At 40.6% G+C, this 24,844-nt stretch overlaps 1 protein-coding gene across 3 annotated transcripts in view; it reads right to left on the reverse strand.

Annotated features, from left to right (window-relative positions):
* The window catches only part of LOC117514010 (DNA-binding protein SATB1), a 122,603-nt gene that overhangs the window by 42,244 nt on the left and 55,515 nt on the right, over positions 1 to 24,844 (reverse strand). For all 3 annotated transcript variants that reach the window (XM_034174293.1, XM_034174294.1, XM_034174292.1), the window contains exons 8-11: positions 19,090 to 19,583; positions 15,906 to 16,118; positions 10,897 to 10,968; positions 10,255 to 10,410 (exon numbers count right to left, since the gene is read on the reverse strand). In XM_034174293.1, the coding sequence (XP_034030184.1) occupies positions 10,255 to 10,410; positions 10,897 to 10,968; positions 15,906 to 16,118; positions 19,090 to 19,583 (935 nt within the window). The remainder of the gene's footprint in view (positions 1 to 10,254; positions 10,411 to 10,896; positions 10,969 to 15,905; positions 16,119 to 19,089; positions 19,584 to 24,844) is intronic.

The raw sequence follows: 24,844 nt of genomic DNA on the forward strand, positions 1-24,844 counted from the left end.
TTGACTTGAGGTAATTAGGGGGATCATTAAAGCGCTTTTCCCGGCGTATTTGCCTGCCTGATCAGATTAGCGAGAATGGGCCTCAGAACAAGCCCTGTGTGGTCTGTCAGGAGAAGTGGAGGTAGTGGAAGAGGGTTACCTAGCTAACATTTGCAGAAAGGAACCAGATAACAAAACCCTGTCACTGAGAGAAGGGCAACAACTACCAGCAGGGAAACTGCAAAGAAGCTTACAAAGTACCTGGAGGACAAGTAGGTCAGGCTCATGGCTTATAGGAGAAACACTGCTTAGGTGACCAATTGTGCACTACCACAGAGGGGCCAGTGTACTTAACTACTTGACTGGGTAACACCTCCTTGACAGTATAAAACATCTGTCATACAATAATACATTAGAGGTGATGACCAAGCAACATTTTGGACTCTTAACTGGATGAGCAGAGTCTTACTTTGGACTGGAGGTAGGAGAGGAGAAGGAGGGAGAGTTGTGCAATTGGAGACAGATGGGGTGAGAGGTGGCATGTAAGGCCTAAGTGAGAGAGATGGCAGGAGAGACACAAAGTGCTCTGAGCATGCTCAGTGAGACTTCATAGTGCCGCTAAGAGGAGGAGTGTTTGATGAAACAAGGGATGGAGAGAAAACAGGCTGGTGGGAATTCCACTGTCCATTAAACAATAAGAGAAAGGCTCATTTCAGAGGGAGGGGAAAACGTGCTGTTTGCATGATAATTCATTCACTAAATTAATTATTCAGACAGCTGGGTCTCCAGTTCAAGAAACTGTGTGTCTTTAATAATAGAGAGGAGCTGGCCTAGCTTGTATCCCATGGCAACCTAATAACCAAGCAGGCAAAGAAGATAAATAAATAAATCAATTAATAAACAGTCATGGCCTTTAGGTCCCTCAGGGATTTAATGTATGCTCACTCTCACATGCCTAATTTCAGGGAGAGGATGCAAAACTGTGAGTTCCGAAACATCCAATTAAGTCATCTAGATGCTCATTCAGTTACAGTATGGAAAATAAAACTTGTGAGAAGTGGTGCAACATTTCATTGTGCCACTCCAAAACATAGCCCGTAGCAATGACCACAAGCTGGGCACAGTTCCTGATATTTAAAAATCTGATCACATCTTTACCAAATCAAATTGACTATCCGAGGATGCCATTTAATGCCATTTGTGTTGAACTGCTCATGCAAGACACAACTTGTAGTGAACTGAAGCCCCAGCGGCTCCTCAGTAACAATCGCCTGAACAGTCACAACATCGAAACAGACACCCAAAAGGTCAACCATCTGCCTGTCTTGTAGAGCAGCCTTTGCAAAGAGCAGAATGATACAGGCTGCATGTGTGCGGTTGATCTGGTCATGTGCTTAATAGCCAGAATTAAAGCTAAGAAAAGTGTTCAGGCACCATAAAACATGTACAACCACAAAACTGATATGATCCGTCGCAGGATATTAGTCATTTTTGACACAGGAAGAAAGCAATTCCAGTTATTCCATCACCCACCCTTCCGACTCATATCAGTGTCCCCACCCACCTCCAACCACTCCTCCACCTCCCCAGACCAACATGGCACTCAGTCCCCCCCCATCCCCACTGCCACCCCCACGCTCCACTCCAGGGACCGTTGTGCCAGGCGGGTGCAGGGTGACAGATGGCATACACCAACTTCTCCCTCCCCTTAGCCCCGAATGCACCAGCCCCCCTGCCCGGCCCCCCCGGTGGCGCAGCGGCGGACCAGATCAGTGCCATTCTGTCTCATTAGAGCCTGGCTAATTAGCGTAGCCTCTTCCAGGGGAGAATGAGGGAGAGAGCGAGAGAAACAGAGAGAAAGAGAGATGGGGGAAGGGGGTGTTACTGGTGGTGGTCACATTCTGTACTCTGCTGGCCATTGAGGAGTCGAAGGGCTTTGAGCCCCGTGGTGCGCAGGGCTCCCAGGGTGCTTGTTTTATGACAGCAGGGACTCTGATTCTATCCACTGAGCAGTTCCTCACAGGAAGTGTTGGGAGGTTCTTTAGACATAAAAGTCGTGTCATCGGAATGCCCCCAACCAACTCCAGCTCGCCCTCTGCTAAACCCCTACTGCTCATCTGAACTTAGCTGCCGACTCTGTCAGGCTAGCCAACACAGCAAGTCATCAGTGTTTTAAATTCAAGAAAAGTAAAACCTAGCATGATAGGTAACTCACTGGCAGTGGGCCAATTATCGATGTTGACATCGACTGTGGGCTACCCAGACCATCGTCTGCACTTCTACAGGCAAAAATTAAATGGTTTCTCGATGAATACTAGCTACTTCTGGCAGTGTCATTGCTGGATGTGAACCAGCAGGGCGCACTTGTTTTCTCCAAATCAGATGTCTCCTGAAGCTAAATGGAGACAGAGCGTTCTTGGAGCATTTGATCAGTTCGAGTCATGAAGGAATGCATCATGAATAACGATTCGAAGTTAACACTAGCAGTAATGGTGACACTAATAAATTAAAATGGCTGCATAGTTTACTTTAAAAATATGTCTGGCCAGAATGGACGGTCGGCCATTAATCTGATGAAGTAATATGGCTTGGGTTAGATTCACTGCTCTATAGTCACTACTCGGAATATGTGGCAGTAAAAGAGTGATTGAAATGCAACACTGAATATGAGAGAGGGGGGCGGGCAGTTAAGGGCTGCCAGAGGCCTGCGGTGGTTACGAGCCCTAAGAGAAGACGGGGTGGCAATGTTCCAAAACCCCCCAAAACACACATGCAAAACAACAGACACAAACACGCATTTAGTCATCAAACCAGCACACATCTTTGTGCACGGATTCAAATGTGCTTTTGCATAAACTCATCGCTGATACACAGCCGAGCATTTTACACACACACCCATCAATATATATAAACACACACAGAAACACAGTCACTGGAGCATGCCCACATCAGTAAACTCCTCTTTACTGCTTTTCTACTCATGGGACAAATGCTGCTTGTGGCCTCCTTCAACTCCACAGATCCCTCTTCCTATCACCTGTCTCTCCCTGGCCTAGACAATACGTACAAAAATACAAATACATAAATTAGGCAGTGACCTAAACGACCTAACTGGCCAGCACTGACAGTCATCATTTCTCTAATAACTACTTAATACTACATTGCTTGGACCACAGTGAAAGAGGACACGAGAGTTAGAGTGGTGAGCTATGTGCTGAACCAGCTGTACTCTTTGTGAGTCATCATGTGGTGGAACTGTCGAGGAGTTAGATACAACCGTCAAAGCAGAAAGTTAGGACAGGGGGCCAAATGAGTCAACTTTTTGCATTAAAGGGAGTGTCACACATTGTGTTGTGTCACAAATCTGTTGAATTGAAAGCCTGGACGAAACAGTGTAGATGTGGGCTTGTTTTAATTGAAAACTACGAAAATCTAAATTTATGTTTTACTGGATTTAGCTGTTTTAACTTTGCACTCATTCATACATAGGTTAAAAAAAATAATAAAACAAACCAAAAACACCACCATTTGGAGAACAATTAAAATTGTTTTTATTTATTTAAAAGTTCAATTTCTAAAATATGCTGTCAGAGCTGCCTCCAGTTTATTTTTTTAAATATAATGTATACAGTACTTTTTTCCAGTATTTATATAAAGATTTAGTGCATCCAGAAGGTATTCACGGAGATGGACCGGTTGACTAGCTAGGTGGTTACCATTCAGGACCCAAGATGGTTCTGTAGTAAGTGCAATAGCAGCGCATGCACCCAGACTGGACTTCACTTGAAAGGTTTTTTAAAGGATTTTTCAAGGTTTTGTGGTAGATTTTGTTTCTGACAGTAAATTTTCATTTTTACTGCAGATGTCATTTATAGTTATATTTGATTATGAATGAGCAACAGTGACCTTAGTGGATAAATAGGGCACTGTGATTAGCAACAAGGCTTCACAAATTGCATGCAAACAAAAGGCATAGGCAAAGTGTATCTATATTGGACTGTCCCAAAATTTGACCACCGCCCATTCTTAAGTCCATACAAGGCCTGTATGTTATTGTGACACTGAACTAACGCACTATGTGAGATTTGGTCTGCTTGTTTTGCCGTTATATCAACATCATGATGCCGTAATAGCCTTGAACTAAACTGAAAACCGTGGTGGTCAAATTTTGGGACTCATCCTATGTACTTCAACCGCTTTACTTTGTCCTTGCCTGAATAAGAACAGACGTCCCACTGTGGCAACATTCTTATATTAAGTATAAAAGAAAAACTGCAAATTATCATGTTAAAAGATGTCAAAATGGTCACAAATAGGAGGTTCACTGGTCCTTATCTGTAGCTGTCAGAATCCAAAATTTCAAAAATGAATATGCGGTACATTTTATAGTTAGTGAAGGAAATTTTCAGACCCACTGAATCATTCACTGACTTCATGAAGCCTATAGTTGCCCTGCTCATCACAGGGCATATCTGGTATCAGTACTGAACTTGAAAAGCATGTCAGTTAGGTTATCCCTTACATAAATTCACAGAAACATCTCATGGTGCTCACACACATTAGCAATACCACTTTATCCTGGTCAGCTGAGTCTCGGCATAATCATGCTGAGAAATCCTAAAGTGATTTGAAGAGGCAGAGGTAGGCAGGCAACTGCCAGCCTGAGGGAGGCCTCTTTCCCATCCTCCCTCCATGATTATTTCCCTAAACCCTATATGGGCATCTTGCCAGTCCGTCCCCATCCTCCACTCTCTTCACCAGCCACTCTCACGCTAAACTCTGATCATCAGTACCAGCAGTCTTTACTTGCTTGGCTCCTGCTTTGCATGGAGGTTATTTTATGCTTGCAAAAGCTGCAAACTTCACTTGGCTCCTTGGGGTTAAGTGATTTTCAAAATGTGGAAATATTCATTGTTTGGTTAATGGAGTAGCACTGACAATCTTAGTTTATAAATAGCTGAATCAGCAGAATCAAACATGGCCAGATGTTCACATCATCTTCCTCGAAAATAAAATCAGGTGACTTCACTGCAACTTGCACATCACCTGTTTATGGTTTTCTACTATCAGTGAAACGGGAAATCAATACAGCTGAAAATACAAAAAAAATCCATGCCACTGTATCGATTTTCCTACCCAACATAGCGATACATTATATGGAGTGAAAATATTCTTAATTTTTCTCAAATGCTTGTGATCACTACACCCTCCGCTCCTACAGATGTCACTGTATGACTAATAGGCTGGTTATCTCCCGTAACCAGCATGTATCAACATGATTTCAGAACGGGGAATGGTGAAAAATATAAGAGCAGAGCTTTCACCTGATGTGTGGGTGCACTTTGGTTTCAAAACCAAATCAAAGAGTCATCATCTAAATACGACAAATGCCATCTGCAAGCTTTGGCATAACAGCAAGCACCAACTTTAGGTGTATGGTAAATATTAAAGAACCACATCATGTTATGTGATCTTGAATCACCAACACATAATGGAGTTCTCAGGATAGAAAACGTGTGTTTTATCTTCAGATGATATGCATTGTAGTTCAGGCATACAACATAAACATTTGCATTTTATTTTCATATGACTTTATTGCATATTTCACTCCAGTGTGTCCAGTGACACTGTGCAATGCAAATATTGCTCTAATAAACTGGAATGGACATTTTGTAAGAAACAGTTTTTCATCAGTTTTGTCCACAGTTATTTGTATGATGAAATGTAAATTTTAGACTACCAAGATGGACATGACAAGATGTTTCATCACCATCTTATATTGTATGATCGGTAAGGCACCATCTCATGAGAAAAGGGGACTCTAATTGTAAAATATATTTTGGGGGAGAAAGCGTGGGGTTGAAGTGTGAGTTTTGTTTTGTTGGTCGGCTGCCAACTCTGCAGACATCTGATTCTACCTGTCTGACATCTGTTATTGAAAGGTGACATGATGTAATATATGTGCCATTCTAATGAACTGGAAGAGAAATTTTAGATGAAATAGTTTTGAATCAATTTGTCCACTGAGTGAACAGTATATTCTGATGTAAATATTGGGCTATCAATGTGGTAGTACACTACAAGTTGCATTCTCAGCTCTACTTTTAAATTTGCAGCATATTATGTAGAACACTGAAATGAATCATAATACAATCATACTGTGGCCCATGTATCATGACACATATCTTATGAGGTACCCAGCACTAGTTCTGACAAACAGAAATATAGAGGAAGCCACTTGTGTTGTCGCAGATATTATTGTCCTATGCTGCAGAAACAAAAATCTGAAAATGCAGTTGTATTTATGAACAAAAAAAACAACAAACAAACCCTGGTAGCTGTAGTTGCCTGTGTAATTCTGTAAAAAAAATACAGTAAAAATATGTTAAATACTGTAAATTTTACAGTACAAAATGTTGTAATTTGCAAAAAACATTTAAAAAGGATAATAGGATATGGGTAGCTTTGCACAAGGCATATTATTGTTTGGGAAGCAAGCATACTAATTGTCTGTGCTACTATTTTTCACATTGCACTATTAACCCGTTTATGCCCAGATTTTTTGGGGAGTTGTGGAAAAAGATGCATTAGTAAGTTTCAGATTTTTTATTGTGAGTAGAAAATGACAGTGATACACTTCAGCAACAACTGTTGCCAGTGGGGCAAAACGGGTTAAGCCTGAAAATGTAAAGAAGTGCCGAATCTGTTATATATTGTTGATATTTAGCCAACTCAGTTCTTAACAGACATGTTTTTTTTTTCTGAACTCCTCATATCTACATACTTTGTACAAATATAGTAAAATATGTGGTAATTCATTATGTTTCTCAGAGTAGTTCCTATTGTCTGACAGCACTGCAGCGCAAACCGTAAGTGTGCTGTTCTCCCATGCGAAGTATTCCAGATTAAATGTAGCACATTCACGAGGCACATTCAACACCATGACCATGTTAATTTATCATCTGAATTAAAATGTAAATTTTTGTAAATTACAGCAGCTTCATACCGTACAATTTACAGGCTATCATATAAAGGCATTTGTGTGTTTTTATTGTTTGGTTGTTTTTTTTACAGAATTATCTTGGTACTGCCAGTATTTTTATTTCTATTTTTGTAAAGACAATGTTTTTTTTTTAACAGTGTATTTATGAAGCAGCACGGTGGCTTAGTGGTTAGCACTGTTGCCTCACAGCAAGATGGTTGTGGGTTCAATTCCCACCTGTGGCCTTTCTGTGTGGAGTTTGCATGTTCTCCCCATGTTTGCGTGGGTTTCCTCTGGGTGCTCTGGTTTCCTCCCACATCCAAAAACATGCGGGTTAGGTGGAATGGAATCTTTAAATTGTCTGCAAGGTGTGCCCACACGCACACCTTGCAGACAAGACACATCCACACGTGTGTCTGTGTTTGTTTGTCTATATGTGGCCCTGTGACGGACTGGCATCTTGTCCTGGGTGTACCCCGCCTCGTGCTCTATGACTGCTGGGATAAGCTCCAGCTCCCCGCGACCCTTGACTGGACTAAGCAGTTGAAGATGTGTGTGTGTGTGTGTGTGTATTTATGAGAAGGAGCCACAGACACAACACTACTTTTCATCACCTTTGGAGCATAAAGTCAAACAAACTATGACACAGTCAGTTAAAAAAAGACTTGAAGTTCAAACTTCAGAAAAAAATGCATCCCATCCTGCCTTACTTAGAGGAAATAAGGTAAGTGACAGACTTTATCAACTATTAATGGGATAAAGCAAACAGAGTTCAGGGGTCCAACTGAGGAGGAGCCGCTGGCCTGGTGGTTGTGGTGGTTGTGGCAATGCTGGCTGGGTAGTAAGGGGGAGACCAGCTGCCCGGGGAGCGCCCATTACGAGATGGAGCCAGAGATAAGTGCTCTCCCAGGCCCCCTTTCACAGGCATAATTAGCACACTTCTTATCTGCTGCTCAATTCACATTCACACCCGCCTGCCATGAATGAAATGTGAATGAGGGAGAAAAATTACAGAAAGAACAAGGTAGAAGGGAAAGACAGAAAGAAAGCAAGAGGCGATGGAGAAGGCAAGGTGGAAACCTGTTCCCAGACAATCTGAGGAAAGAGGGACATTTGTGAGTTAATACTGCAGCCGCCTCGCTCTCTCCCTCTTCCTTTCTCCATCCCTCCAACAAGTCTTTGAACTCCTTAACAAAAACAGTGGTTTGTGCATCAAACTGCAATTTAGTAAAACAAAGCTATCTGGGGGTATAATCATCTTAATCAGCAAGAAAAAATAAAGCCTTTGCAGATATTTTCAGATTATTCCGCCCTTGGTGATCTATTTACTCTCCCCATCTTCTTCATCAACCATAATTTTGTGTAAATCCTCCCAAACCTGCCTCTGACAGACATAAAAACCATTAATATCTGCTTCGAACTGCATTTTCAAAATTGCTCTTAATAAAGAGTTTAAACGGTAGCGTGCTTTCTCGTTTTGTGTGTCTGTGTGTGTTCTAACACAATGCACACAGGCTTCCAATGTTGGAGCACAGAGCTCTCTGAGAGACAGTAACAAGGGGGAGCATCGTCAAACTGTGCACAGCTAATCGTAACAGGAGTGCCGAATCCAACATCATAGATGACACATGTCAAAATACGACTGTAGTAATGCAGTGAGTATGGTATATGCACTGTATGACTGCTTTTTTTTTTACCACAGTACATGAACATTATATCAAGTAGTGATATTAAGTGTGTTGATGTTAAATGCTTACATTCTGTCAAATTCACTTAACCCCTTCAAAATCCACTTTATTTGAGAATAGTGTACCCTACAGATTGCTGTTTAAGTATGGATGGCTTTGTTATCCATATTATAGTAAAATACCACAAGCTCATCAGGTAAGGTGTGCACATTCTCAAGTCTTGGACCTTTGTGAGCCAGCCATTAGCTGCCTATGAACCAAAACTGTACTGCTTTTTGAAGGAGGTGAGTCCTTTTTACAGATTCTATCTTAAATAACTGTGACTGATTCTTTGGTTAAGGTGCAACAATCAAGCAGAAGCAGAGACTGTGATATCCGTTTTGTGTATCTGACTGATACTCCCAAGGTACGACAAAAGACACAGTACAAAGATCAGAAAAGAGGTCAATATGCAAGAATTTCATTCAAACAAAGCAGAACAGTGCAAGTTATTTGGTGGAAATGCAGATGTTGCATACTAAAGTTACGTCTCAGAAGCATGTCTTGTTTCTGACAGAACTGAAAAATTTGTGATTACATTCAGAAACCGCAAATTAAATGCTTGGTAGAAACATGCAGTAACTACACAATAGTGAATAAAAATACAGTTCAATAATTAAATGAAAAGCTCTCGTCAAACATTACCACGTAATGTGAGGAAAGTTCTCACCTGCACCGCCGTTACACTGTACAACAGTGATTAAAAAAATACTAAAAATATAAATAAGTTAAATTTACAACATCTATGTGGACAAATGGACTACCTACACATGGGTCGCCATAAACACATAAATCTCATGGCATTTTAAAAAAGGCTCAGATATTTATGATGCCCGCGTTAGGTCGCAAGATTAAGGAGCTCTTTTTCTCATATACAGACAAATTGTGGCATAAACAGCGCTTGACACTGTTAAGTTACATAAACAGTTAAAACAAATTACCACACTCTTTTTGTTTGGGTTTTTTTTTTTTGTACCTTATAACAGTCCTTAGATGCAAGTTTAATTTCACTTTGTTGTAAAATCATAATGACTGAGATTTTAATATGGACATTTCAAACTTTCACACGGCTGTAGATTTGTATCTTGTCACTCAACACCATCCACAGAAAAACTTTTCCTTTATAGTGCTGACATATTTTCATCACACTCCACTGTAACTGGCAGAACTGTCTAAAAGGTATGAGGCAAACCATTTCACTGTGTGTAATGCAAAAAATTTGTTGAATCCAAACATTTGATTTATAGTCGTCTTATGTAATTCAGCCTGTTTGCGCAAAGCACTGCTGCATGTGTGTGAACAAAAAGAGCAGGTGCAGCAATAAACCCCTGCACACTCCTTATACACTAAAACAAATGCTTTTCAATAATGAAAACAACTGGACAGTTAAAATAGTGCCCAAATATCAATCCAACCCAAAGTCTACATTTTTTGCTTCAGTATAAAAAAAGAAAAGCTAGGTTTTTAATTTTGTGAAAGAAACATGAACTAAAATGTTTATTTGTTCTAATAGCTATGAAAGATTTTGTGGCTACAGAAACTCTGAGGTGTTTTCGTGGCGGGTACCTGGCTCTTGGAGGCAGCAACCTTAGCAAATAGGGCTTGTGACACTTTGGCCCTCTTCATCTCCTGCTGAATTTCATCATAGATGGTTGAGTTGATGTTGAGGATGCAGCTCTCAGTTTTTCCATTCCACTCACTGGGCAGAGGGGACGGCTTCACCTAGTGAAAATGGGAGGAAATTTAAAAATCCATACTTGGATATTCATTTATTGATCATATTTGATAGATTTGTGCTGTTTCCGGGTGTGCTAAAACACCAAATCCGGACATTTTCTTGAATTAAACAGTGAGAACAATGATTTGTCTCAACAATGAAATTTTCACAATTTTTTTGTCCACATTAAATTGGAAAGACAATGTTTTCAGTTCATGAGGCCAAGATCTTAACAGTGAGGCTCAAATAATTTGGACTTAAAACATAAAGGTTTACATCAGTTGCAACAATACATTTTCTTATTTATATGTCAACAAAATTCAAGCAAATACTGACAAAAATTATAAATGTACATGATAGTCTGATTTATATTTCACCATTTACCAGCATGTATTTTGTTGAGAATGTATGTCTTTAGCACAGTGGTGGGAACAAGTGAGGTTGGTGATTTATTTTTCTTTGTTTTTTTAGGGTTTTTTTTTTTTGCTCACCGGGGAAATGCCCACAGGGATTCTGGGATTCCAGTCTTCAGGTCGTACGCTGTTACAGTCTTCTCTCCGGGGCTACAAGATCAGGAACACAACAAAATTGTGTTTGTTTAAAATTACACAAGCAGGGAAGAAAATTACAAATAAAACAGGGAAAACAGCCAAATATGGATGCACAACACTTAAACACGAGATAGAACACATGAACAGCACTGGTGTCATTTTGCTCAAAAACACTGAAAGGTGCTGTATGGAATGTTGATCTTATTTCGAGCAGATGATTAAAAATGAATGAAAGTACAATCAAATCTTTATTCAGCGGCTTGTTGTGTCTTGACAAACATCTTTTGACAAGGTAACAAGTCTCTTCATAAAAGAATTACACAAGAACTATTAGCATATGAATCATTCCATGCAAGCCCTTGTGAAGGGAGATATTGACAAGATTAAAAAAGTACAACTGAGAGCTACAAGTGTGTAAACGCTCCATACAGCCTGGGTTCAAGAGACCATATATTTTCAGGCATTTGTCTAGACACCTAATATGAACTTTGTATGTGTTTAAAACCAAGCCAATCCTTAAATTTGTGGTAAAAGTGGAATTTCAAAGCATAGCTGGGTCTTTCATCCTGTTTTACAACAGCTCGGCATGAGCTTGTCAGTCTGAGCGGTAGGTTACCATGTCAGGCTAATTGTTAAGGCTGGAACGTGCACTAACTGGCTTTGGGGAGATGAGATACCCATAAGCATACGTGAGAGAAACATACCTCTGCATCTGTTTTTATGAGGCCTATAAAAACCCTCCTCTGTCTCTGGCTCAATTGCCACCCTGGCTGATTTATGTGCTGAGATTCACAGCGCATTGCTCCATAGGAGAGGCTGGCAGATGGCCAGGTGTGTGAGTGTGTCATCGTGTGTGTTTGTGGGTGTGTCAGGAGAGAATTACCGTGCGTCGAAACATGATAAATATCAATGGGTTGAAGTGATGCATGTGAAGTATATTAAGCCTCAAGATAACGTACCGATGGGCCAACAGTATTCTGAGAGATGTATAAACAGAATGAAAAAAAATATGAAGGTTCCAAGTGGTGGGTCATGATTAAAATAGTTACGGATGGCATGTCACCAATAGTCACTGTGTTCATTCCTTACCTAATTTACTGTTCTGTTGTCTGCAAAGTGGTTTCAGAAATACTAAAAGACTCTCTTATCTTGGAAAGTCATTCTGTGAACAAGTGAATTACTCATTTCCGACTAATGGGAATATTAAAAACTTAAAAAGTTGTTTTAACTCTCTGCAGATGTTGGCATACCTGCCAACATACAAAGGTTTTATTGAACAGTCCTCTTCAGCATTATGTTGCACAGCAACTAAAAAAGGTGTCTCCTTTTTCTGCAGAAATTTAAACAAATATGAGGCTGCAATGGTGCATTCTAGGTCACTTAAAGACAAGATTATTTTTGCAAAACTCTCTGCCATGTTTTTCTGTTGCAAAATAACATTTACATCTACAATTTGGCAAATCAAAATCATCATGATTGAATCAAATTTATTGCTATAATACTATACTATTTTATACCATACAATAATACTATTAAATATGTCCATAACTGATGAAAATATTGACACGGTGAGTATTGATTAGCATTTTGTCAGTATTATTGTAAGTGAATTTATATGGCTTATATGGCTGTCTCATTTTTCCCACCATATTTTCTGTCACAAACTACTTGGTGACATTCAGCTAAATATAAATGAACGGATGTAACTACTACGACACATTTACAAAAGCTAAACCATGCGTCTACCTATTTTCATGCTGCACAAAATCTGGGTGCATAAGTCAAGTCTGGGAGCATGTGCTGTGGCACCACCTGCCACATTTACTGCACTACAAAAACACCTCGAGATTAGGTGAACTGGAAACTTTAAATTGACCGCAGGGGTGAATGTGTTTGTCTGTCTATATGTGTTGTCCCTGTGATAGACTGGTGTCTTGTCCAGGGCAATGACAACTGGGATAGGCTCTGCCAACACCCCCCCCCATGACCTTGAAATGGAATAAGTATGGCAAATGAAGCTCCTTTCACACTGGCGTATTCGTAGAACTGCATATTGCGGCGTTGTGTTTCATTTAAATACGCCCAAAATGCACGCGTACTCAGCCTTTTTCCATGTTCGTAAATCTGCTTGCAGCTGCGTGTGTTCACTTTTTAATGTGTGCACACAGTCACGTGTAGCCCTTGCTGCTATTTAAAACCAGTTCCCTCCTGTCGGCTGTGCAGAACACATCACTGCACTTGGAAAACAGTGGACTGTATCATAAGGGTTTTACAGCTGCATTACTGCCACGTATGTAGCCAAAGCTGCTATTTTCTGCCTCTGTGGAAGTGCGCTCTGTTCTCTACTGCACGGCATGGTGCAGCTCAGAAACAGTCATTTAACATTATTATTATTATTTTTATATTATTATTTTTTGTTTTGGTGGATCGTTTTCATTGTGTACAGATGCTGCTGTGTCTGGCTGTGGTAAAGGCTGCTGTAAATGAAGCGCTGTGGCTCATTAAACTTTTAAAGCTCCGGTTGGTCCGATCAGGCCCGCTGATTTGATCAAACCTGATCAATCAGGTCATCTGATGAGCGCACCGACATGCAGCGACGCCGCTTTTATTTTAAAGAGTCACAGCGCTTATTGTTTGATCAGACACACAGAGAGAGAGACAGAGTAAGAGAGAGAGAGAGAGAGAGAGAGCGACAGAGGGAGAGAGCAAGAGAGACAGAGAGAGAGAGTGACAGACAGAGAGAGAGAGTGAGAGAGAGAGTGAGGGAGAGCACAATAGAGAGAGCGAGCGACTGACCTGCTGTTTCTGTTGTGTTTCTGGATTTCTGAGTTGAGGTTTGATTCCCTGTTCTGATCACACTGAGGCGCTGCAGCTGTGTGAGCCTCTTCTCCAGCTGATTCCTCTGGATTCACGCACTCAGTTTTTGTGTACAGGAGTGCCGTGTTGCACAGACTTGCATGCAGTACCGCTGTGCTGCGCAGACCTGCTTAAAACTGTGTCCAGCGCTCTACGCCGAAGAAAATTAAACATGTTTAATTTCTTCCGTCCTACGTGCGTAGCCCTCAACATACTGCTGTGTAGGGAAAAAAAAAACAACGCAGAGCTGCTAAAAGAGGGCGTTGAGCTGCTAAACTCAGCGCAGATAATACGCCACAATAAGCAGCTCTATGAACACGCCAGTGTGAAAGGGGCAAAAGTCAGTTTGTTCCCTTTGCAATTGTAATAGGTGAATAAGCTATAAATTTTCAACAGGAAATGCTACATTTGCCTGGAAGTCAATCGTACATAAGTGGACATGCAAAATGTGTAGTAATTGGCAGGTCTGTACCCAGGAGACACGTAAAATCACAGTGGGGGGGTTCCACTTCAATACATTCTTGAGCAAAGGTCTGCTCACACTTTGAGTCTCTGTTCTCCACTGACACAGTCTCTGATTGCAAAGATGAGCTATGAACTGTAACATGGCCCTGATTAATTTCAGCACCACAAGCTCAGAATGAGACACATTCACTTTAGCTTTGTAAGGACAGAATACGTGACCACGCTGCGCAGGTTAAGGGGCAGTCCCTGTTTTCAAGAAGGCTTTCCTGAAATGTCTTCCTGTTTCTCTTTCTGCCTTTTCCCCTACATAAAGACAACACTTCACCACCCAGAGGACAGTGGAAGCTCTGTCTGCCCATCAACTCACGGATATAGCTGATTGCACATCAGCAGACTTTAAGTGTTACAGAGTTGCCACATACCTTTCAAATGACAAACACATTTTCAGTTGGGTAAAAGGTCATGACAGAGTGATTCTGAATAAAGAACTGACAAAGAGACAAAGCCCTGTTTGATCTTTTGTGGTGCTCGTCATCACTGCATGAGCTTTGTTGGTTTTAATAAATACAGGAGGTTTGTCAATTCTGCTCAAAGTCATGCAAAACAAAGTTAGCATTGGAGAATCGTAGACTCACTCACTGGTATGCATTCATTTATAAGGGTATTCTGTGCCTGCTCCCTTCATATTTGTGTGAATATATTCAACCAAAAGCGGTTGGACTATATTCTTTGCGCTCACAAGATGCACTGCTATTGTCTGTACCAAGTGTCCGTACAGAAGTTGGTAAGGCATTTCAGTATTCTGCCCCCAAAACATGGAACAATTTACAAAATGACAGGAAGTTAAAGGAGCTGGTTTCAATAGGCCAGTTTAAATTTTTGCTCAAAGGTTTGGAAATGAAAGCCATGGATTGTAAATGTTTTTAAATATTATGAAATTGTTATGAAATTGTTTGTAATTGTAATGTCCTGAACTGGTGTGATCTGTGCCGCTGTCTTGGCCAGGACTCCCTTGAAAAAGAGATTGGTAATCTCAATGGGACTTTCCTGGTTAAATAAAGGTTAAATAAACATAAATAAATAAATAAATAAATAAAACTAAGCCATCATTTGTACAAGATTCTCCCTTGCATAAGTCTTAAATGCAAAGAGAAAGTATGTTCTGCATTTTGCATGTAGAGAAATTAAATTAGCATTGATCAGACATGCCTTTACACTGCAGGTTGCAGTCTGACACAATAGAGGGCAATGTGACGTGGGAAAAAAAAAGCAGTAGGGTGGTGCGTACATGCTTCTCTGCTTTGTAAATATAGCACATTAAGTAGACAGACAATCAGTGAGCACATATCTCCACCAAGGGAGTCATAACGACCAACACCATTATTGTCTGCATCAACCAACGGTGGAGGGCGGTCAGAATTCTGACACTTTTGCTCCATCTAGCTTCAGTGCATCTGTTTCTGGACTCTGATGGAGATCGACTACACACTCTAAATTCCACAGTGCAACTCTTGGGGCAGTTTGGATTTCGACTGTATGTGGCTGCGGATCTCTAATTTAAAGTGTTAAAGAAACAACATTCAAGGCGTACACACAACACACACATGGAGGATAAGCATCACTGCTACCTGTACGGGCCGACTAGGTGGGGTGCTGATGAGCGGCGCTGAACCCATCGCCGAGGCTGCCGTCAGGCTGCGCTCTCTCTCCTCCTGATAGATACGGTCGCGCTCGGCTTCCGGCAGCTGCAGGAAGTTCTGCATGGCGCGCAGGTTGACCAGCAGTGACTGAGATGCTGTCTTGGGGTCTTCTTCCTTTCGCAAGATCTCAGATAACAAACCCTGCATGATGGGGTGGGGCAAAGGAAAACAAAGACGGAACAAAGCAGAAGGGAGATGGAGGTATAATAGACGGAGAATTCCAAAAAGAAAAATAGAAGACGAGAAAGACAAGAGCTTACAGAGAGGGGAAACAGCCAGGTGGTGGTGGGGGGGTCAGGACAAGCAAGGAGAATAATCCCATTAGAGAAATCTCTAATAAGATGCTACGCCAGAGTATTAGCAGTAAATGGGAACGGGTGACCATGGATGTGTAACACTTAAAATATAAAACATTCATTGTAAATTAACACTTTTTTTGACTAACTGTTTAGACTACTGTTTGTTACTGGATGTATTTGAGAGGAGAGAGTGGTTTCCTTTTATTTTGTCCACTTTTCATAATGACTCTACTGATTATGATGTGGTATTTGCACAATCTGGACTGTTTGCAACAAACAATCTTGGTTAGAAACACCACCGTGACAAGTAATCTGACTCCAAAGTGAAACTATCCAACCCTGAGCCTCAGTAACAGCTGACCGTAGCTTCACTCTTCAGCGAAGTGAAAAACACAGATTTCAACAGCCAATGGAACTAATCAATTGTCTACTCTTCTTTTGCCATGATATAAAAGCATCCTTCCTTTTCTGTCAACATGTCATCACTATAAATCAGCACTGAACCTCTTTAATTAAAGCTCTGGCCATTGAGCTCTCCACACTTTACTGCTTGAAACTGTGCAGATCTAACACACATTCTTAGACCTGCATGTCGCTCTGGATGCGAGCCTTGACTTAACGTGTGAAATGTAAAAAGTCTTGTACAGCGGATAATTAGTGCATCCTCTGTTTACTTTTCAACAGCGCTTAATTCTGCCATTATGAGACTGCGATGACTCCATTATCAGAGATGTGTGATTGGGCCTTTTCATCGGCTCTTGGCCACACACTGTGCAAACCCTCGTTCCGCTTCTCTCACCATCAATAGGTGTGATTTGGTAATAAAACAAGGTGATGGAGGAGAAAAAAGCATGCAGAATTTCATCTCTCTTTCTTCATATGAAAGTACTTTTGGGAAGTGACTAGTTCTGCAATTACCTGCTTGGTCTTAAAGTGAGAGTGTCTGTCTGACAGCTAATGTGTGCACATCTCTGTGTGTCATGTTCCAATAAGCAGGTCTGTGGCAGCCAGACAAGCACAGACACATTCGCACATGAAATCAGACAGAGACATTTTTATGGAGAAGGAGACAAGTATATAGAGGACAGTATCTCTCATCTATATTTGTACCATGTCAGTGTTTTTGTGTCTGCATTTCTCTGCGTGCGCCTGCTTATCATTCCTCGCCATCGGCCCTTTCTGTCTATCTCGCTGGTCAATCACAGGTCTGTGCTCCTCCCCTCTGTCTCCTCTGAACCACCTCCTGCACTGACAGCAGCACCATCATGTCACGACTTCACACACCTCCTCCTCTATTATTATCCCAACCTCTTGGAAAATAAAATAAAATCAACAGCCATGTCAATAATCTTCCAAAGGAAATCTCTCCAACATCACAATGAGCTAATTCCTTGTTGTTTAGGCCATCACCAATCTGCACAAAAACACCAGTTTTCTCTATAACACACAAATATAATTTGTGATGTCTTATTTCCACAGATCATTCATTATCTTTGATCTTTTTCTATTTTTCAATCACTGTAACCTCAGATAAACCGTGTGGTTTGCTGCTACTTCATTTTGAGACTGTTCTTTGACACTGTGCATCCAAAGACATTTTTAAAGCTCTCTCTCTCTCACTCTGTGTGTGTGTGTGTGTGTGTGTGTGTGTGTGTGTGTGTGTGTGTGTGTGTGTGTGTGTGTGTGTGTGTGTGTGTGTGTGTGTGTGTGTGTGTGTGTGTGTGTGTGTGTGTGTGTGTGTGTGTGTGTGTGTGTATACGTGTCTGACCTCCAACTACAAAGTGAAACCACATATTTTGTAAAGGAGATAACGCATATCACAACAAAGCCTTGGTCTTTCACTTGCCAGGTTCCCAACTGCCTTAAAATATGCAAGTAGTAGAAGATTGCTGGACTGCGATAATAATGAATGAAATACAAGCAGTGGAAAGAAAGTGAACTACCATACCTTTCCCAGTATTTCACCAGTTGTAATACTAACTGTTTGCACTCCAAACTATTTATTAGCCTGTCAATATATTGTCTGTATTCATGCTCAAACTTGTGTCTATGGTTGCTTTCCCCTGATTTATTGATAATGCAATTTGATTTGTTTGCCACAATGTCTGCATTTTGAAAGTCAAACATCATCACTATGAGAATGGAGAAAATGATTATTCACATCCGTCGACGCTGAGCGATTTCAAATTGAAAATTCCTGAACTTTTCAGAAAGATGCTGTGACATCATTGCAGCATCTTCTCAAACAACGGGGAGAAGAGGTTTATTTTTGCTCTTTCTGTCTTTTGTCAGCTAATTTATCACTCAAAATCTAACAATAAAGCCAATAAAAATCCTCACTTGTGATAGCAGATTGGACAGATGCTATGTTCCTGCTGAAGGTGGGTACTTCATATCGCCATGCATTATAAGATAGTCTTTAGCTGTTTATTGTTGTCATAGAAACAAATCTCACACGCAGGGTTCCCCCACCACAGAAGCTGCTGAAACCGCTGGGGTGAAGTGTTTCTGGGTGCTCTCTCAGTGCTTTTCTGCTATTTGAGGAAATAAATAAAAACACTATATGGACACCGAGCCTAGTGCGTCACTTGTAAACTACTCATTCTATATTAATGGGGCTGATATTGCTGTTTTAAAGCTCAATATCAGCTTGTGCTGCCTGACCCACTTTGAAGTGTTTTAGTTTGATATTACAGCTGTAAGATAGGACTGGTTTTGGTGCTGCACGGTGACAAAGCCAGCACCTTCTTCAAGAGCAACACAGTCTTTCTGGTAATTTCAGAAAACTTTTCCTATCTGCGTTCTCGCCTTACCTGGGTTCTGTTGAAAGCCACACGGGCAAAAACAGCTTGTGAGATGCCGGCCCGCTTCAACTCATCCCTCACCCACTGGTAAATCTCAGAAGACACCTCTGTGTTTGATGCCACCTGTGGCTCCATGGGCTTGGTGTGGCTACCGCGATTGACAGGCGGATGGTTGAGGTACTGCTGTGACAGTGACTGTTGCGCCAACAGCCGGTTGACTGCATACTGCTGGTTGAGGATCTGTGCCATGACAAGCTGTTGGTTGACCAGCTGCGGGCTGATGGGGGTGGACACCAGGCCTGGGTGGTGCAGACCAGGGAGCTGAGGTTGTCGCCCACCTGTCTGGCCACTGTGCGGTGGTGGTGCATGAGGCAACGGGGGCACTGGCGAGGAGGGGGTCTGCTCTGCCGTGCTGCCGGGGATGGGCTGCTGCTGGGAGAAGCCCAGGTGGTTGTGATTGTGGTTAGAACTGGGTGGGGAGAGGTCGGATAGGCCGTCTATTTCTGTTGGAGAGCAAGAAAATAAAGAAGGAAAGAGATGGCAGGAAGGGAGAGCAGATGGAGCAGTGAAAGGGAGAGAAATGGAAAGGATTTAAATATTGGTTCAAACTTTACTTTTAGGTTTTTTATTTTCTCTTCAGAGGAGGCAGGCTTCTATGAATTAAAAAACACAACAGTGGAGCACATTGTTAAAAGTTCTCTCTATAACAAAGCTGTGAACATTAGCAGGTCATACCATTAGCTCTGTTTACATTATGTGACTCAGATCTCTTACATCTGATTTCAAGGATGAATTAACTGACATTCTGGATGCTCACACACTGGAATTAGGTCACACTGATATCCAATTTGCCAAACTAGATGTAGATATGGCATCAGTTTCATTTATACTAGATTTGCTTGAAATCTGTCTTCTTGAAGCTCGTCTACTGTTAAGAATGTCAGCCAGACACACCACAATCTTTATTCCTGGGATGCAAAAATATGGAAAATGAGCACTATTATGAAAAGATGACCTTGAAACACAGGCACAATGTATTGACTCAACAATAAATCTACAGCTACTGCCCTTGAAAGGATACTTTGCATTAGAGCTGTGACTAAAAATTGTTTTTGGCAGCACAACTTTCAGTGCAGCTGAACAGCTCTGTGAAGGGAACTTACATTAATATTTGGAAAACTAAAGATGTCAGGTTATTTTTATTCCTGTCGATGAGGAGACAATACTTCTGCCAGGATTGTCTCTCCGCATAAAACAAAACACTATGGACAGATTTTAACGAACAATCCAGATCTTCTGAGCATCATAAAATAATGCAATTATTACACGTCTACAGTGTATCTAATCTATCTATCTACCTATATATATATATATATATATATATATATATATATATATATATATATAAATTTATAGCAGAAATATAATATAAGCACTTATTTTAGGAGAGTGTATTTGGATATAAGAGAAAATTCACAAATTTATGTGCATTTTCATGACTGCCAAAGGAAGAATAATGCAGTACTAGGAATATGTGAGAAAGCTCACAAGATGGTACACTCCATTCTGCCATACTAGCTGCTTGCATGTACTACATGTATTATATATTAGTAAATCTATTATCGATATGTTAGTTAATCTTTTGTAATGAAATACCTGAATCAACAAGGTGGTCAAGCTGTTTACTGAAGAACTCAACATGTCTGCTTATATACAGTATGTAATTGACAAATATGATGTATAAAAAAACAGAGAATGAGGTCAGCACGTAGGATTAGTGGTTAGCACTGTTGCCTCACAGCAAGGTTGTGGGATCACTTCCCATGTGGACCTTTCTGTGTGGAGTTTGCATGTTCTCCCCATGTTTGAGTGGGTTCTCTCCAGAGGCCTGTACTACGAAGCGGGGTTAACTTACTCAGATGTAACCCAGGGTCAACCTCTTAAACCGGGGTTGACAAAACCTGGGTGCCTCAAGTGGTGTTAATCGGTACTACGACGCTGAATAAGATGTTGATTTGTTCAACCTGTGTTAACCTAAGTGGAGTATGTGCACGTTCACATAAAAGGGGCGGGTTGCAGCACACGTCACCATTTTTCAATGATGACGCGGTCACCTTACTTTACCAGAGAAGAATGCACGATTATTATGCGGAGCTACGAGGAATTTAAATTAACGTTAAGGGGGAAGTCGAACACATCGTCTGCCAATAAAGCAAGACAGGCTTGTTGGCAATGTATTGCTGATCGGTAAATGCGTAATTGTTCTCCAAATCTGTTACAGATGATTAACCTGTGGAATGTCTGATATATGTAAAAATAAATGCCCCTCTTCTATTAATTACGCCCAGATGCAACACGATTCAGAAGTGGGCATAGGCCTCCTAATAAATGTTAGGTTAATTTAATGGTTCCTAAATAGGCTACCTTGACTGTATGATTGCTATTCTTAATCCTGTCAATATGTCAGATGCAATAGCAGTGCCAAACGCACCTGGCAGCAGGTGAAGATGAAATATAAAAACATCCTTCAGAATGGTAGGTTTATATTCATAGCTTGATAAGCCCCACTTCGCATAATTAATGGACATGCATAGACCTATTTTGATATTAGTAATTACCCACGATTGCATAAAACCCTTCTTTGATTTGCATTGTGGATAAATGGCCAGGGAAAACGACAAATGCATTCAACAGTTTAGATAGAGCAAGTACTACCTTGCGAATCATACGACATACATTATTCTTGCTCAGATGTTCAGCATCACCGATGAATGAATACATAAATTGTCCACTGGCAAAATATCTAAGCGCAAGGCACATTATCTGCTTGATCGTCGGGGCATTGCTACACTGTAAAAAATGACTTGTTTTTACAGGAAAACGCTGGCAGCTGTGGTTACCGGGGAATTCCTGTAAAACATACATCATCACAGTAGATAACATTACAGACATAATATGTATATGGATTTACAGTGAATGACCCACGGGTGACACACATTAAGGGAACTGTTAAATCTACAAACAAGAGCTCTTTTTTTTTGTACATTTAACTGCTGTATTTTTTACAGCAATTCCCTGGTAACCACAGCTGCCAGTGTTTTCCTGTAAAAACAACAGTCTTTTATTACAGTGTACGATGGGTGATGTTACAGATCATCCAGGTAGGCCGGCATTGTCTTCGGAGTGATTGAAGGTGGATGGACGGTACTTATAAAGGGAGTGGTTAAGCGAAAACCTCAAGCTAATCCTGGAACATAACCTGCTCGGAGCAGGTTTGGCGCACAGCGTAAGTTGCCGTGGCAGCATGCCTCAATCGAAACCTATCCACCTTTCGTAGTACGGGTTAACCGGGAAGTTACTCCACACATCATCAACTTACTCCCGAAGTTACCCTGATAAGCCAGTAACGCCACTTCGTAGTACAGGTCCCAGGTGCTCCTGCTTTCTCCCACTTCCAAAGACATGCACATTAGGTGAATTGGAAACTTTAAATTGGCTGCAGGTGTGTGTGCAAATGTGAATGAGTTTGTTTGTCTACATGTGACTGCGATAGACTGGCGTCCTGTCCTGTGTGTACCGCCCCTTTCGTCCTATGACTGCTGGGATAATTGGAGTAAGCGAGTATAGAAAATGAATGAAATATATATAATTTATGGATGTGGCATATCAACAAGCACTATAAGCATTATGAGAAAATGAGGCCACATGGTCACATACAAACTGTGCTAAATATGCCCTCATGTGTGCAGTGTTCCCTGACTGAATCCTTCCCTTTATCTGGTACAGTCCTTGGTCCAAGAACATATTCTTATTAAAACAGTCTTAATTATACAAGCGAAGTGATGTGCAGCATTCGTGAAGCTCGCTCATGGTACAGGGAGTCCCAAACAGGAAGTGCCAAATTTTGAGTCCACAGTGAAACAGGAAATGTCAAATGTGCTTAACTTTGGAAAGTTTTTTTTTTTTTTAATAATTCCCCCTAGTTTTGATCTGCTTTTTTAAAATTAACCTGTTCTTTGGTATGTTGTTTTTGCTGTTGTATTTAATCCTCTGTAAGGTTTCTGTGTAACTTTTTGTTTGTCTCGTTTAAATTTTTTTTAAAAATGTCAAATTTGAACACTTCCTGGTTTGACAATAAATGAGATCTCGCAGGAATTCAATGGCAAGTTGCAACTGAAATTAAATTAGCATTGATTAAACATGCCTTTACACTGCAGGTTGCAGTCTGACAGAATAGAGGGCAATGTGAGATGTGGAAAAAAAGCAGTAGGGTGGTACGTACAAGACACATATTGACTGCTAGGTCCCTTATATACACTAATTGGCACAGTTTGAGATTTGAAGCTGAGCACATCATCTGACCCATGGACTCCTAATTATATTGGTGAGTAAACGACTATTTTCTAATTCCTAAAATGATCTTCCTTAAACTCAAACTGATAGCAGTTCTCTTCAACTTGGTATAAATTTAATTAAAAATATAAAATACAGCTTCCTGATGAAGTGGTGTACACAAGGTTTTTCTTAAAAAGAAGACCTGAAAGTTCAGCTACTTTGGCCATACTGTGAAGCCCTACTGTCAACTAGCTGAAAAGTTTGAATATAGAGGAACATAGTTGGGGAGTCTGAGGGGCTTGGCCCCCAGAAGCTGAAATTTTTAGCTATACTAATGCTCTCCAGAAGCATTTACTAAAAAAAAAAGTCTGAAGGAACTAAATTACATGGTGAGGACTTTTTCCAGGCAGGTGAGATGCAAATAAAGAAAATGCTTAAAATGGGGGATGGGGTGGGGAGGTGGGGTTAAGAGGGCCATAGTTGAAGATTTTTACCTATGCTAATGCTCTCCAGAAGCATTTATTGAAAAAAGTCTGAAAGACCTAAATGACCTCGTGAGATGCTGAAAAGCTTCGCTCGTTCATGTCCGTGACATATACATATTATACATGTTGTATGAATTTATATATAATAATAAACAGAGCTGGGGTTATTACAGAAATATTTTTTAAAGTTTGTATGTATAACACATGACAATCAAATCTAAAGTGATATCTAAATTGAGAAGTCACATGTTGCATTCAAGTATGGTTACTACTCCAATTTGTGGGTTAATAGGAGGCTGAAATTTGAAAATTTTCACTTGAGTGCAGTGATTCTCAATTTCACTCATAGCTTCACTGTACTGAATGTTTCATGCTGTCTTGTTCTACTTGTAGCTGATAGCTACATCAGATGTGCTCAGCTAATAAGGAGGAAGACAATTCTCATTCTTCATCACTGAAAGAGCAGAGAGAGATTGAAAATATGTAGTGCTATGGGACTTCTGGTCCAGGATTGGTAACCACTACTTCAACCCAAGATTCTAATAGGAAGAAATAATGAAATACTGTCATCCATCAAACCACATCTAAGCATTGACAAACATTAAATAAGACAGAAAGCACTCTCTTTTGTAGGCAATTGAAAGGAATGCATTTTTACAGATGGCAGATAACCATCTTCAGAATGCAAAATGCAAACAAAAACATTAAAGTAGCTCGAGGAAAGAGTTAGTAAAAGTCTTCACTTTCATTAAGTGTTCTCATTACAGTTTATAACTGGCAATGTCCCATTAGCGTATATAACACCTATTGGATGAATGGACCTGACAAGCCTAATCAGCAAAATGATTGACAGACTGAAAATAAATAAATAAACTTCATTATGTCTTCTACAGCCCGTGCCTTATAATATGATAACATGGGCTCTCTCCTTAATTCTAAGCAAT

This window comes from Thalassophryne amazonica, chromosome 7, assembly GCF_902500255.1.
Source record: "Thalassophryne amazonica chromosome 7, fThaAma1.1, whole genome shotgun sequence".
Lineage (NCBI taxonomy): Eukaryota > Metazoa > Chordata > Actinopteri > Batrachoidiformes > Batrachoididae > Thalassophryne > Thalassophryne amazonica.